This window comes from Saccopteryx bilineata, chromosome X (genome assembly GCF_036850765.1).
Source record: "Saccopteryx bilineata isolate mSacBil1 chromosome X, mSacBil1_pri_phased_curated, whole genome shotgun sequence".
Classification (NCBI taxonomy): domain Eukaryota; kingdom Metazoa; phylum Chordata; class Mammalia; order Chiroptera; family Emballonuridae; genus Saccopteryx; species Saccopteryx bilineata.
The window spans coordinates 15043521-15059885 of NC_089502.1; the positions used below are offsets into that span (position 1 = coordinate 15043521).

General features: G+C 40.2%; 1 protein-coding gene across 8 annotated transcripts in view; it reads right to left on the reverse strand.

Annotated features, from left to right (window-relative positions):
- The window catches only part of SLC25A14 (solute carrier family 25 member 14), a 72603-nt gene extending 56576 nt beyond the window's left edge, over positions 1-16027 (reverse strand). For 4 of the 8 annotated variants that reach the window (XM_066249947.1, XM_066249948.1, XM_066249944.1 and 1 more), the window contains exons 1-6: positions 15656-16016; positions 9728-9821; positions 7590-7737; positions 4774-4868; positions 3367-3452; positions 511-606 (exon numbers count right to left, since the gene is read on the reverse strand). In XM_066249947.1, the coding sequence (XP_066106044.1) occupies positions 511-606; positions 3367-3452; positions 4774-4868; positions 7590-7737; positions 9728-9821; positions 15656-15787 (651 nt within the window). In that variant the 5' untranslated portion in view covers positions 15788-16016. Of the gene's footprint in view, positions 1-510; positions 607-3366; positions 3453-4773; positions 4869-7589; positions 7738-9727; positions 9822-15278; positions 15526-15655 lie in introns of all 8 variants that reach the window. The other 4 variants (XM_066249946.1, XM_066249945.1, XM_066249950.1 and 1 more) reach the window with 4 other exon arrangements.
- Positions 16028-16365: the final 338 nt, after the last annotated feature.

Here is a 16365-nt window from a genome sequence, read left to right on the forward strand (position 1 = left end):
GATGAGCCCGCACTCAAGCTGGTGACCTCGGGGTCTCGAACCTGGGTCCTTCTGCATCCCAGTCTGACACTCTATCCACTGCGCCACCACCTGGTCAGGCTTTCTCAGTATTTTATAATGCATCTTTAATCTTTAAAAAGGTTTTAAAAACTTATTTTAGGTAACAACTTTATGCACTACAGAGACTACCATAAACAGATATTGCTGTGTATATACAAAATTGGCAAAAATGTATACTGAAGAACTAATTCACTGAAAATTTAAACACACTAAAATGGCTATCTCAAATAATGTAACATCGACACCCCCAAACTTTAAGCAGAAATAAAGATGACTAATAGGTTCTGGTCATTTTAGAGGTGATGAGGAGCTTCTTACCTTACTTTTGGGGGTTACTAAGAATCTTACACAGTATAAGATGACAACTCACAATTTTATGACTTGATAGAGAAAATATTCTTTGCAAATTCTAGGGACTGAGCATAGAACAGTATTAGGAAGAGTACTCACCCTCCACAGACCTTTGGTACCTTCTTGTTGGTATATGTCGATGAAGCTGCCAATCATGCTGCCCTGGAACAAGCTTCCCTGAGCCTGCATTCGAATCTAAAATAAGATGAGGTGAACATTTTGTTCTTAGAGAACCGAAATCAGTTGTTTCACTTATTTAAAATTAAGAAAACAACATTTGGAAATTAAAGAAAAACCAGCCTGGTATTATTATGAAGTTAATGACAAACTATATATAGTAGAATATCATTTGTGCCAAAGTATGTCTTATAGAGATGTTTTTTATCAGCCTCACATTCTTCTTACCTAAGCCCATCATTTCGGGAGTTGAAAAAAAACTTGGGCAAAGAAAGAACAAGTACTCAGTGGAGGTAGAAAACAATTCATCTAAAACATGATTAGTTTAGTGAAAAATTAAAACAGCCTACCTGTCCAAAAACCACAAAGGATTGGCTGCATAAATTTATGATGCATCCTTGTAATGGAATACTAAGCAACCATAAAATTTCATTGTAGAATAATATTTGATATTGAAGAATGTGAAAAATTTGGTACAACCTCCCACCAACATACAGAATCATAGCAAGCAGGCAATCACTAAACGCTGGTGGCCCAAGTGTAGCCCTGATTTTCATGAAGCAAAATTCTAGACTGTAATAAACGTCACATAATAGCAACATGCTTTTACACAGAAAGCCAACTGCTACTACTAAGAGTTGAAATAAAAGCCTAAGCCAAATTAAATAATAGAAATTATTATCACAAAGACAAACTTTAAGGTGGTTCCTGAGCACGGCCAGTACTAAGTGTCACTGAGCAGCAAGTGTGACACTTCCCTCAGACACAAAAAGGAGGAGAGCAACACACACACACACACACACACACACACACACCTCAGTGACCCAAATAGATATCTTAATGAAATAGTTCTAAAAATCAAAATTAATGCATAAAAATACGAGATGAACCAAATAACCAAATATCAAAACTATAACTGAAGACAGGATCCAGCACAGTAGATTAGAATGAGGCAAGTAAGCTGAATTATACAAAATACTGATACTTTGTTCATCATTAATTTTTGGCATTCATCTTATTTTTTTTTCAAATCTTGCATAGAAATCTTATTTCTCTTAATTACTGGGTTTTTAAAAAGATTTTATTTGTTTATTTTATACAGGGGGAGAGCGAAAAGTATACAGGGGGAGAGCTCCTAGTTGTTTTAAGTTGCTCATCACTCATGTGTTGCTTGCTGCGCCCTGACCAGGCAAGCTCAGGGTTTCAAACCAGCAACCTCAGCATCCTAGGGCAACATTCTATCCACTGTGCCGCCACAGGTCAGGTGTTTCACCGACTTTTTGATGCTTCCTCACATTTTGCATCAAAGGACAATACCTCACTTCCCTCATCTTAGTCCTGACCCTGTTCCTGAGCAGTTTTGAAGGATAAATTTATGAGGAAAGGGAAGAAAGGAAAGGCATTGGGACAGAAAGAGAAATACAGGTACAAAAGCGAGGAAGCAATATGTATATAGTAAATCAGAAAAAGAGTCGTCCAAGGGTAAGTAAAAGGATGGAACAGCCCAACTGTGATTATAAATCATATATTGGTATTGTCACAGTCCAAGATTGTGGTTTGGGATCCTCTCACACATTTTATCATATATTTAGTGCTTTTAATTAATCATAATATAATTAATCATGTTTAAATAAGTTCATAGGAAACATTTGCCATTTAATGAGGTAAAAGACAATGAAGATTGATATTAAAATAAATGTTTCATTCTGTGTTTTGATAAAATCTGAAAGAAATCCAATTATATTTTTAAAACTCAGCACCACTAACCTATATTCTGGGTTTTTTTTTGTTGTTGTTTTTTGGGGTTTTTTAGTGAGAGATAGGATAGGGACAGACAGGGAGAGAGATGAGAAACATCAATTCTTCATTGTGGAATCTTAGTTGCTCATTGATTCCTTTCTCATATGTGTCTTGACCAGGGGCTCCCAAAGAGGAAGTGACACCTTGCTCAAGCCGGCAACCCTGTGCTCAAGCTGGTGAGCCCATGCTCAAACCAGATGAGCCTGCCCTCAAGCCAGTGACCTCTGGGCTTTGAACCTGGGTCCTCAGCATCCCATTCTGATGCTCTATCCACTGCACTACCACCTGGTCAGGCCTGGTTCTGAACTCAGAAGATCCCAATGCAAGGTAAAATATACATGCTATTTTAAAGCCAAATCTCATTCTTATTAGAAATATGGGCAAGACAGTATAAGACAGAACATTATAAACTTAAGGTACCTCGATTAATTACTATTAGAAGAGCCTCTGAAAACTCTGCACTTTGGTCTCCCCCCTATTTGGCATCCCAGCTACATCACAGGTCACTACACCACACTGAGCTCTGGTGGGGGGGGGGCTTTCTTTCGTAAAGTGGGGAAAGGACTATGAAATATACAAGTTCACTCTCGGATCACTTTTGGAAAAGAGTACAAATGAAAGTAGGAGATCTTAAAATTGATTTCCTTAAATAGAGATTTGCATATTTGAGTTGAAGACTAATAGTATAATGCATATCTTATCAATTGACTACTATTTATTGAGTATCTGCTACCTACCAAGTACCATGATTGGCAATTTACATATATTATCTATAATCCTTAACAACCTATTGTGATTAAGTACTGAATTATCTTCATTTTACAAATGAGGAAACTGATATTCAAAGCAATTAAGTGATCTGCCCAAAATTTTACACCTGTCAAGTGACAGAGTGAGAAATCGAAACCCAAATCTGACTCACAACTCACGCTCTTTTCACATCACACTGCGCACACCCAGTGCCACCAGACCTCTTACCTTCAGCACATCGGTGGGGTTGGCTATAGTGGAAGATATCACTCCTGACACTACCCCACAGATCATGTTAATCAGAAGAGTTTCATCTGTAAAAAGAAGAAAAAAACAGAAAAAGAAAGGAAGAAACGAAGGGAGGGAGGGAGGAAGAAAGAAAGAGTCTGCTTGTATTAGGTACCAGTGTCTGATAACAGCGTACTGAGCTATCAGAGGAAGGGAAGGCTAGTCAGAGAACTGACTGTAAAAGTAAACCACAAAGCTTATGAAAATAAATACTTCTATATCCCAAATCAGTACTGAAACATATAAAAATTATAATACAAAAAAATAATACATAAAACATTATTTTAAAAAAACTATTTCTAAATGACACTGGAACATCTCCTATTCTTACATGTAAGTGATAGTACCACACAAAAATTCAAATGTGGTTATTTTACCCATCAATCATTTTATACATCTAAAGAGAATTATTTTTTAAGACTTTTTCTGGAGAATCATCACTCTTAAAGGCTCAGGAGTGAATGTTAAAAGATAAAATCTTTGTCTAATAGAAAAAATTATCTGAATATTAATTTTGACTGTCCTTAATATCTACTAGCCTCTATTTACAGAAGGTCTCTGTAGTCAAATGTGAAAAACTAGTCATTTGCAACTAAATCCTTCAGCTACCGAAAACGAACCAAAACAACCAACCCCCAGAGCATACTGTTCAAAAGTTAAAATTCAGTCTTCACCATGCCTCTTCACAACGAGAAGCCCACAAATAGAAACTAGGGGAACCGTAGTGAAGAATCAGTGTAAGGAAATTACTTTAGGAAGAGAACCCTTCAAAGAAGCTCCAGAAATAGTTGATGTAGTAAAATGATTCAAAAGACACTGTTAACCAGAAAGCTCTCCAGCTATCCCCAAGCATGCACCAGCCCCAGGTCTGTGATAAAAACACCCTTTCGCACAGCATCAGCCTGCAATGTTGCAGCAGCAAATAAAAGACATGACAGTACTAAAGGGGCCCTAGGTACATCAGAATCTAGAATATAATAGCCTAAAATTAGTCCACCTAACAAAAGCTTGTCAACATCTGCAGCTAGAGAAGTCCTTGTTGTTAAGTCCTCTTGTTAATGAGGACAATGCTCTTTCTGGACAAGCTTATTTCATGTTCCCTCTGTGATGACCAGAATCCCCCCCCTTTTTTTTTTTGGATAGGAAAGGGACAAAGTTGAAGAGTAGATCCCCCTAACACATTATCACCTCTGCAAGAATTAATCCCCAGTCAGTACAAGCTCACTTTGTCCGTGCAATGACTGTCACCCATTCTCACATATGCCATAGAGAACACTTCTCACTAAGCACGCTCTCAAAAATCCCTCTGAGTATTACCCCAAAAGAGAATAAGGAATCTATACTGACCTTCTAAACGTTCTACAAATAATCTCTTCAGGCTTTGGTAAATACCGATTTTAATGGTGCCATATGATGCCTGTCTTAGTAAAGCAGGAGCAATTCTGCCAACAAAAAAAAAAAGAATAAAGTCAATTATACATATGTGCTCTTGCACATTATATATATCTAGATAGCCTACTCATTTCCATTACCTAACTCAATCCAACCAACAACAGCAAAATACACATTTTTTTTTTCAAGTCCCAGGGAACATTCACCAAGAGAGCATATTTGGGTCATAAAATAAACCTCAACAAATTTTTCACAATTGAAACCGTATAGAGTATGTTCTCTGACCATAATGAAATTAAACTAGAAATCAAGAAGGAAAATCCTTAAACATATAGAAATTAACACACTTTTAAAAATCCATGTATCATAGAAATTCCCAAAGGAAAATTTTAAAATACATAGAACTGAATGGAAATGAAAATTTTAACCTATTAAAATGTGTGGAGTGCAGCCAAAGCAGTGCTGAGAGAGAAATTTAAAAGATAAAATGCTTCAAAAAGAGGGAGTGTCTGGTTCCTACCTAAAGAAACCAGAAAAATAGAAAAATATACCCAAGCAAAAAGAAGAAAAAAAATAAAGAGCTCAAATTAATAAAATTGAAACAGGAAAATAGAGAAAAAAAATCAATGAAACAGAAAGTCAGCTCGTTTTGGAAATCACTGAACTTGATTAACCTCTAGCAAAAGAGAAAATGTAAGTCACCAACCACTATCAGGAATGAGAAAGGGAATAAATCACTACAAATTCTGCAGCCATTAGAAGGATAACAAAAAAATACTATGAGTTTTCAACCTTTTTACACATGAGACCAGTGAAAATAGTAGAATTATTTTGGGGACCACTAAGGCAGAAAATGACCCTGAGCATAAGAGAATTCAACTAAGTTCACTGAGCCTATAATCTTCATACACCAAAGTGGTTGACTCTTTCACAGACCTGCAGAAATTTCTGGTGGACTGGTCTACAGACTGATGGTTGAAAAACACTGCAAGTACTTAATGCTCTTAAATTCAACAACTTAGAAGAAACGAACTGCTTCTTTAAAACACACAAACTACCAAAACTCAATCGAGAAGAAATAGAAAATATGAATAGTCTCATAACCATTAAACATTTTAATTCATAATTTAAAAGTTTCCAAAAAGAAAATCTTCAGATCCAAATAATTTCACTGGAGAATTCTACAAAATTTGTAAAGAAAGAACTACCACCAACCTCACATAATCGCTTCCAGAAAATAGAAGAGGGAATACTTCCCAACTCATTTTATGAGGTTAGTATGACCCTGATCCCAAAACCAGTTCAAAACAGTACAAGAAAAAAAAGTATAGGCCAATCTCTCTCATGAACTTACCTGGAAAAATCCTTAACAAAATATTAGGAAATTGAATCCAGCAATGTAGAAAAAGTACACATCCATTAATGACCCACCTCACAGATTTATTTTGTAAAAATCAACCTTACTTCCTAGCAGTTGCAGATACATCTTCTATCCTTTTAAGACAAGGTATCACAGCCAAAATTTCATTCTATTTAAGTTTTGCTTATAAACTGTAGGCATTCTCACTCAAACATCCTTCAGGATTCTTCCAAATTCCAGAACTATAGTTTAGTAGTTATAAAGAGAAAGACAGCAGAAGCTCAGCCAGTTAGGATAAAAGAATGATGACTATGCATATTTCTGACTTTATTGCTTGCTACCAGAGAAAAATAATCCTGTGATTATCCATGATGATGAAAGAACACGGATGTATCACTTGATTTTTCCCCAAGAAAATTGTCTTTGAAATTCAGCCTAACATAGATTAATAATAAAATTGGTGTCCATTGTCTGAGCTATAAACTGGTATCCTAGAAGCAGGAGTGGCCTAGGAAACTAACAAATATATAACAAAATAGCCAATAAACCACAAATTTATGGCTAAACAGAAGAGGACCAAAAAGATGTGTCTCCATCCTTCTTCCATGCTGCATTTTCTGTTTAAACTGCAAGAATAGTGTTTAAGGAGGAAAAATGTTAAAAGAAGTCAGCATTTGGCAACTCAGGAAGAATATCACAGAAAAATCAATATACAGTTAACTGGTGCTGCTGCTCACAGTGTCTATCCATGATTCTTGTAAAAACAGGAAAAAGCCAGTGCCGCAATGGAACATCCATTTTACCGTCACTAACACCTGCCCACAAACCCAAAACTCAAGGCTTTAAGCAAGTGAAATACCGGCAGTCCCCAGGTTATGAACAAGATAGGTTCTGTAGGTTTGAAAATGTTTAAGCATTTATATGCACAGAAAGGTAAAAATAAATAGTATGTTAAGAGAAACATCTAAGTTGCATTTAATAGGTAAATGGACCTGTCCCAACGTACATACAAATTCAACTGAAAAACAAACCTACAGAACCTCTCTCATTCCTAACCCAGGGAGCGCCTGTATAAATGAGCACATCAATATCCAATTACAAGTTGAAACAGTGACCTGTGGTGGCGCAGTGGATAAAGCCTCGACCTGGAATACTGAGGTTGCTGGTTCAAAACCCTGGGCTTGCCCGGTCAAGTCACATATGGGAGTTGAAGCTTCCTGTTCCTCCCCCCTTCTCTCTCTCTCTCTCTCTCTCTCTCTCTCTCTCTCTTCTAAAATGAATAAATAAATAAAAATAAAACAAGTTGAAACAGTAAATATGAATGGCATAAACTATGAGACAGCTGAAACACAGGAGTGGTTTCCTTAAAAAGGATTTCTACTCACAATATGAAGAAAGAATGAAGTATTACCCTGAATACAGAGCCAGTACACCTTCTTCTCTACAGATTCGGAACAGGGCATGGAACATCCCTCGGTATTTTATCTCTTTGAAGCGGGCATCAATGCTCTGGCCTTGCACTTGCAGTCGTGTTTTGGTTAGATCCACAGGAAAAGTTCCTATGAAGGAACACACTCATTTATAAGTTTTTTCAATGAGTCCTAGTTAAATGTTGACTGAAGTATGCCAATGACAATTTTTAAAACATTAAACAACGTCCTTTTTGGCCCTGGCCGGTTGGCTCAGTGGTAGAGCGTCGGCCTGGTGTGCAGAAGTCCCAGGTTCGATTCCCAGCCAGGGCACACAGGAGAAGCGCCCATCTGCTTCTCCACCCCTCCCCCTCTCCTTCCTCTTTGTCTCTCTCTTCCGCTCCCCGCAGCCGAGGCTCCATTGGAGCAAAGATGGTCCAGGTGCTGGGGATGGCTCCTTGGCCTCTGCCCCAGGCGCTAGAGTGGCTCTGGTCGCAGCAGAGTGACGCCCCAGAGGGGCAGAGTGTCGCCCCCTGGTGGGCGTGCCGGGTGGATCCCGGTCAGGCGCATGCGGGAGTCTGTCTCTCCCCGTTTCTAGCTTTGGAAAAATACAAAAAAAAAAAAAAAAAAACCGTCCTTTTTATAACATGGAAGAACACTAGAATACCACTGTCAGAAGACAAGATTTTATGTGTTAAAGCCAAATTGCTGTATCCTAGCTGGACAGCAGGATTTGACCCAGAGTATTATTGAAACTGTGATATCATAAAGTACTTTAAGATGGTCTTTATATACTATAAATGTTTTTTTTAGGTGAGAGGAGAGGTGACAGTGAGGCAGAATCCCACACACACCCTAACTGGGAGCCACCCAACAACCCCATTTGGGGCCGATGCTCCATTACTAAGCTATTTTTAGTGCCTAAGGTTGATGCACTCAGAACAACCTAGCTATCCTCAGCACCCAGGGCCACACTCAAACCAATCAAGCCACTGGCTGCAGGAGGAGAATAGGGAAAGAAGGGGGAGAAAAGCAGATGGTTGCTTCTCCTGTGTGTCCTGACCGGGAATAGAACCTGGGAAGTCCATACATTGGGCTGATGTTCTATCCACTGAGCAACTGGCCCGGGCCTTAAATGTTGTTTTAATTTCATCTGTAACATACACCTGGCATTTATCTCCATCTCTTCTTTCTGCCCAGCTCAAGTCTCCCCACTTCTCTCTCTTAAAATCTCCCTGAATTTTCACAAAGAAGGAAGGAAAACATGAGATTGCTGATCCAGACACTCTCATATATTATGACAAGGCTGTGCATTTTCTTCCTTTATCTGTTTACAAGAAATGGACAGTTTCCTAGTATTATGAATGGTAATGGCAGTCTTATTTAGTCTACTCATCCTAGTTTCTTAGGTTAATTCAGGACTAATACCAGCACAGTGTTTGGGGAGAATTTTTCTTCAACAAAACTTCTTTCTCTTATTAACACACAGAAGTGGTCATTACATTAACAAAATATGTTTCAAGGAATATTTCCAGATCTGAAACTAACAAGGTGGTTATATATCTCTGGTCACCGATGACTTTCATATCATAACAACAAATCATATGCCAAGAAAGTCAACAACAATTACTGGATTGGAGTGACCTACTTAGTTAGGAAGAGAACTTTGGAAGACGAAAAAACACAATCTAAAAATTGTTACAATTAAAATCAAATAGAGAAGACTCTGTTTTGATCTTATTAATCAATTTTCTTCTAAAATGGGACAGAGGTTTGAAAACAATTTTGGATACTTATACTAAGAAAGTTACAAAACAATTTGTCATAAAGGAAAGACCATTAGTACAGGAAAAAGCGGAAAACCCCATCCTATCTAACTACCTCTGTATTTTCACGCATATTATTTAAACCTAGCAAATTAACAAATCATTAAATTACTAAAAAAGTTTCCTAAGTTTGACTTTTCTTAACCTCACTTTCCATACCATTAGTAGTACTTTCTCAGAAAAGGTTACTTGATAGCTTTGAGAGAATAGTTTTTAAAACAAATAGGGCCTTTCTTTTTACTTTTTCTCTAGCGTCCACCACAAGCTGCCATCTGTACCGTACGAAGCGGATTTGGCAGTGTTCCCATTCTTACCAAACTCAGCAACAATAGAGGCGAGGCCGCCATATACAAAGGGTTTCCAATTCAGACCAGACATCTCATGGCTTACAGTGGCACTCTTCTGGTGCTAAAAATAAACACAAAGCAGAACAAGGCACAAGAGTGAGAAGCATTTGTTAGTGTCTGGTCACATAACTTGAATCAACAAAATTGGCAAATAAAACACACATAGAAGAAAAACCCTACCAAGTGGAATGACAGAAAATGGGGGATCCTGCTTTATGCTATAGATGATCATGAATGGGTTCTTTAATGCCATGCTGTAGGGGCAGGTGTGCAACTCACTCAAGTATCAATCACTTTAGTTCTTTATTAGCCCCATTCCCACCCAACAAAGACATTTCAGGCCATCCAGCACACCCAAGTTGGACATCAACTAAACAATGAGTGGTGAAGGAACCTGGAGCTCAAATAACAGGCTGAGGCATCTCCTAAAAGCAGTTCGAGGTACTCAGTCACACTGACTCAGGTGCAGAACACAGGCTGATACCACTGCCCTCTCATTTTGACACTAAACTTCAGAGTTTCAGTTCATCTAGATCTAGCAATCCACAACTTCCCCCCACTAGGCCAGAATTAAGCACCTTTTCACTTTCCTTGTTCCCAGGGGAGTGACATCAACATGCTATCCCTCTTCTTGTGCCATTTAACATCCACACATCCAGAGAATCTCCTTTTCCCTGGCCTTTTAAAGCACATGTATACAAATATCGTCTTTCTTTGAAGTTCAGGGTTTTTGTTTTGTTTTTTGATTTTTTTTTATGACAAAGAGAGACAGAGAGAGGGACCGACAGACAGGAAGGGAGACAGATGAGAAGCATCAATTCTCTGTTGCAGCACCTTAGTTGTTCAGTGATTGCTTTGACCGGGGGCTCTAGCAGACCAAGAGACCCCTTGCTCAAGCCAGTGACTTTGGACTCAAACTGGTGAGCCTTACTCAAACAAGATGAGCCCACCCTCAAGCCAGTGACCTCAGGGTTTTGAAATGGGTCCTGTGCGTCCCAGTCCAATGCTCTATCCACTGCGCCACTGCCTGGTCAGGCTGAAGTTCACGTTCTTTAACAATGCATTCTACTCTTCATCTCCATTTTCTCCTTTCTCATCTCGCCCCCAACAGAGCTGACATCTTCAATATTTTCATCTTTTATCCCCGCCACTCTCAGCTATCCCGCCACTCTCAGCTATCTCTCTTGATTCCCCCCCCCCCCACATTTCTGCCGTTAGGATCAGTGGTTTTGAAATGTTAATGTACACCTGAATCATCTAAAAATGGATTAAAAGACAAATTGTTGGGCCTTTTCTCCCAGGGTTTCTGATTGGTGGTCTGAGTCTGGGCTGAGAATTTGCAAGTTTCCAAGTAATGCAGATGGAATCTCAGATACCTTTTAAATATTCCTTTTTTTCAGAGCTTCACAGAATGTATATTATTAAATTTCAAAAGCAACATCCAGGACTCTGTGGTAAGGAATGAAGACTCTGAAGTCAGACTTCCTAGGTTCGGAACTTGGCACTATCACTTACTAGTTCTGTGATCTTGGGCAAATTACTTAACTGCTCTATGCCTGGGTTTTCTGGATTATAAAACGGGCATAATAATAAATACTAAATTATAGGATTGTGGCCCTGGCCGGTTGGCTGAGCGGTAGAGCGTCGGCCTGGCGTGCGGGGGACCCGGGTTCGATTCCCGGCCAGGGCACATAGGAGAAGCGCCCATTTGCTTCTCCACCCCACCCCCCTCCTTCCTCTCTGTCTCTCTCTTCCCCTCCCGCAGCCAGGGCTCCATTGGAGCAGGGATGGCCCAGGCGCTGAGGATGGCTTCTTGGCCTCTGCCCCAGGCGCTAGAGTGGCTCTGGTCACGGCAGAGCGACGCCCCGAAGGGGCAGAGCATCGCCCCCTGGTGGGCAGAGCACCGCCCCTGGTGGGTGTGCCGGGTGGATCCCGGTCGGGCGAATGCGGGAGTCTGTCTGACTGTCTCTCCCAGTTTCCAGCTTCAGAAAAATACAAAAAAACAAACAAACAAAAAATTATAGGATTGTTGTGAAAATTAAATAAAATGTAAAACACCTAGAAAAGTACTTGGCAGCTAGTTCAACAACTAGTAGCTATTATCATTATTACGCTTTGAAGAGTTAAATACTCCAATATATATTTTCACAGATATTACTTGCCGTCCACTTCCGCCACTGCTCAATTTGGGGTTAGCACCACTGAGTCACAGTCTCTTTTTAGGGGAGCCAAGGTTTTGCTTTGTTTTAAGATAAGGAACTCTCTGTAACTAAGCAGAGAAGAACAGTTTTCCATAAAGGATAGTAAACTGTAGACTGTAGTCAGAGGTCACAAAAATAATTATGGAAATTTCCTTTCAAAACAGTATGATCAGCCAGTTTATCTAAAATACAGTCTCAAGTAGATAACTCTTTGGGAGGAAAGTTGTTGAAAAGAATTCTAAAAAGCAAAGTAGGAATTAGGTACTGCACACAGCTGCAGCTTAAAATGAGTCTTGAGTACTAAACGTTATCTTATCAACATTTTCAGCTATACTCACACTTTAATAGTACAACTGATAGCAAAACGTGACATGTGAGAGGGCAGGCACAGAAGAGCAAGGGCCACGACAGATCCCCTCTCTGAGATTGGAGGCGGAATGCCCTCTCCATTGACCAATTTATAGATACCCTAAAACAGTCAGAGATTTCAAATGACTGCTACGGTTATTCCCAAAGCTTTCTCTTTACCTCTTTAACTCTTTTCATTACAAGAGAAAGCCTCTATCAGCATTTGACTACCTTCTATCCAGCCTTTTAATAAGGAAGGTAAGATCAGGGTTCAGGGAACAATAAGGAATCAGAGGCAGGGGCAGAGCCATAGCAGGGAGCAGAAAGACCAGTCACTGAATCCTAGGTCAGTTGTCCAGTGGTGCCTTAACGAAGCTTTTACAATTCTGAGGTGAAATGAACAAAATAAGAATATCTAATGCCTTTTTTGCAGCCAAATATATTTAATTTAAAGGATTATTAGAAAATCATAGCCTTCCAACCACTGGAACATTCTTTAAAACCACCTTTCTTGTATGAAATGATAACAACAGTTGGTAGTTGATTTTGCTTAGTGTCTTAAGAAAGTAAGACTGGCAACCCTAATTGGTGCCTCCTCTCATACATTTTCATTTAAATTTTATTGGTCCATGAAATCCAAAAGTCTGGGAACCACTGGCTAGGTTAACATTGCTACCACTGCTACCTTCCCACTCCCATTTGATAGTAAAATCCTTTTCCCTCCAAGTTTAGAAAAGTATCTCACTATGAATAGTCCTGTATTATCTTTAATTAGGTCTTATTTTAAACATTCCTTCCTCCTCCTGAGCCAAAAGTCTGCCTTCCTATAGTTTTCACCTGTTTTTTAGAGGTAATATTGAACAAATTTACTTTTTCCCTGGGAAATTTCTTTGAATATTTAAAGATAGATATCATGTTCTCCTACACCTTATCTCTCTCAAGCTACATAACTACACAAATTTTCATCAGTATTATACTTCAACTATTACAGCTGAAAATTGCAGTCACTTTTATGGGGGCCACATCACACTACTGAATCATTAAAATGCCAGCTAAAACCTCCAAATCTTTTACTTAAAGCTATTCACAAGCATGCATGCTATGTTACACCTATTCTGCAGTTCTGTAATATTTTCTGAAACTTCACTTATCTCTTCTATATTTTAACCTCAGGCAGACAAATAATGATTAGGGTGAGGTTTATCTTCTCGTTGCCTATGTTATTCTCTCTCTTAACTAGTTACGATCCCTAAAGGCTGAAACCATATCTCACAGCACTTTTGTATAACTCCTGCAATAGCTTGCACAGGGTTAGGTACATGTCCACTAAGGACATGGTTGGTTCTAGTGATGGCCTTTGTCTGTGTATGCAGCCTATATGTATATTATAGGAGAAATCATGAAAGTTGATGGACCTAACCAATACTACACACTCAGTACATTACACTTTGCTCATTCCCAGAGATTCTTTGCCTATTAATTCTCTTCTCTTGCTTTTGTTGCAGACGATTACTTGTGTAAAATACTCCAAGCACCTAACAATGACTTTGATTGTGGTGGCTATCCCCAGATATGCATAAAAGGAGAGAAGTCATATCTTAGTTAAAACAGAAATAAAATACCTTAAATATTTTTATTATATAAAGAAACCAATGAAAAATGTCTTCAAAATGCAGACATCCATTCTGAAGTCTGACTGAGAAAAATTTGATAGCCTAAGGAGTGAGGGAAATATCTTAAAGTGCAAGTTACATAACCCTGCAATACTCTAAAGATCTGATCAGAAAAAATCTGGGTGCCTTTCTTGCTTTCTCCTTTAAGAAAGAGTAGGCACTAGAGATTTTCAGATTCGGGAGGTAATAATGGAGAGCCAAGCAAATCTTTATTGAGAGGATATTAAATGCCCAAACCTGCAATGTGCTATGATCTAAATGTCATGTTAAAATAAAAGAAAATCAAATAAAAACTGAATAAATGTTCTAACAGCATGACAATATTTCACATTCAACCTATATTTTCTGTAATCAAGGACACTGAGGTGGGGATAAAAGTTCTATAAAATATGGGGCCTACCTTTCAAAAACTAATAATCCGATAGAAATCAGAGTAGTTCATTAAAGAAAAAATACCATAAGTGCTAAAACATATAATACAAACAATAAGAGAAAGACAAGTATGACAAAGGAGACAATCAGCAAGGGTCTGAATGATTGGAAAGGCAAGGCTTGTGGATGTGAGAATCTAAAATGGGCCTCGACACAAGGCCGGTACAAATCTGGATATGTGTGGGTAAGGAGGCAGGCGGGGTTGGGGGGAGCAGGATGAACAGTGGCCCAAATGTGGGGAAAAGCAGAGCATCTGGAGGCAGGCGTCAGTACGGGACAAAAAATTCCCTTATCTCATTGAAGCAATATAGTATAAGGAACATATCGTGTGTGTGTGTGTATGTGTGTGTGTGTGTGGTGTGGGGTGTGGTGGGGTGGGGTGTAAGGGATACTGTAAGATTTTGAGCCGGGAAGTGATTTGAGGAAATGCACATTTTATTTAGGCTACCAGAGCTGCAGCAAGCAGTGATTACAAACGGGAGGCAGGAAAACTAGCTTAAGATGGTGTAAGCAGACAAGCTGTTTGTTAGCAGTGAGGTTTGAGGCAAACACCTAAAATGGAGACACAAAGGAACTTGATGATGCAGGGAACGAAGGAGAGGGAGGAGTTTATGGTGACTCGAAGCATCCCTAGCCTGAAAAACAACAAGGAGACGCTGACGGAGAACTACACACGTCCCTGCTGTTACCTGCCTGAGAAACGAATTCGTGTTGATAAAGGCTGTCATCACAATTAGTTATCTGAACTGCATTTTAATAGATGCCTTCAATGCCTTGACCTCAAGGAGGGGAGGGGGTAGAAACTGAAGGGGAGCGTATTTCAACAGCACCTCTCACACTAACACAATGGAGGTGTTTGCTTACTCCGCTTACAATCACGGCCGCCGTTGCAAACTTCACCCTTAGAAAAATTAGGATTATTCCGGGAAAGATACCCATTCACCCTCTGGGTAGCAGGATCTTGCCAGTTCCTCAGCTGTCAGAGCGAGTTCGTGGAGAGAAGGGAGGCGCCTGAAGGAGGCGGCCTCCCAGGGGGGTCGAGGAAGCAGGGTTCAATCGAAGAAGTAAAACCAACGATGCCAGAAGAGTGAAATAGAAGGAAAGGACTCGGCTGAGGGGAGAGAGAGACCAAAGGACCGTTAAGCCCCTCCCAGTCCGGGAACCAGGCCAGCCCGGTCCCGCGCGGCCTGGCGCAGCCCAGCCCCGCTCCCCAGCCTGGAAATCCAGGAGCTCCCCCTCACCTGCTCGGGCTCATCAGACGACTGGGAAGCTGGGGCTCCCACAGTCGGAAACGCCACCGCAACGCCAACCCGGAAGCACTGGAACCAACGGAAGTAACCAAGCTGTCGCCCTGGCAACCGTGGCTCAGGCATTCCAACTGCACCTCCTACAAACCTTAAGAAGAAGGCGCGAAATAAGACGCGAAACAGGGGTCCTAACGGGGTAGGGGGGCAGGATGCAGGCCTAAAAGCTCCATGGGGCAACCTGACTTTCGGGCGGTGTCCGGAGAGGAAGCCAGGGCAGGAAAATTCGGCAGCTTCCGCAGCTAACACGGCTCTGAGTGAGAGCAGAACTCTCGTTCAGAGTCGCAGCCGCGCCCATCTCGCGCCAACTAGGCCCTGGCAGGGGAGGGCGGGGAAGAGATGTGAAAGGGCGGGGCGCCTGCGCAGAAAAAGAAATAGGAGGGAACGTGAGGGGGCGGGGCAGAGGGCTTAAAACAAAAGTGGGAAAAGCAGAGAAAAGGGATGACCTGTGTTTCGTAGCTCAGAAACAAAGATCAAGGAACAGAGGGGGATTAAGGTTGATTGAAGCCCCGGCGCAGAAGAAAATCTTGGGCACCTCATAAAAAAGAGAGGGAAAATAAAAATACATGTTAACCATATTTTTAAATAAATAAAAAATATCATGTACTATTCATGTTAAAATTGCACATATGAAGCCAAACTTGGTG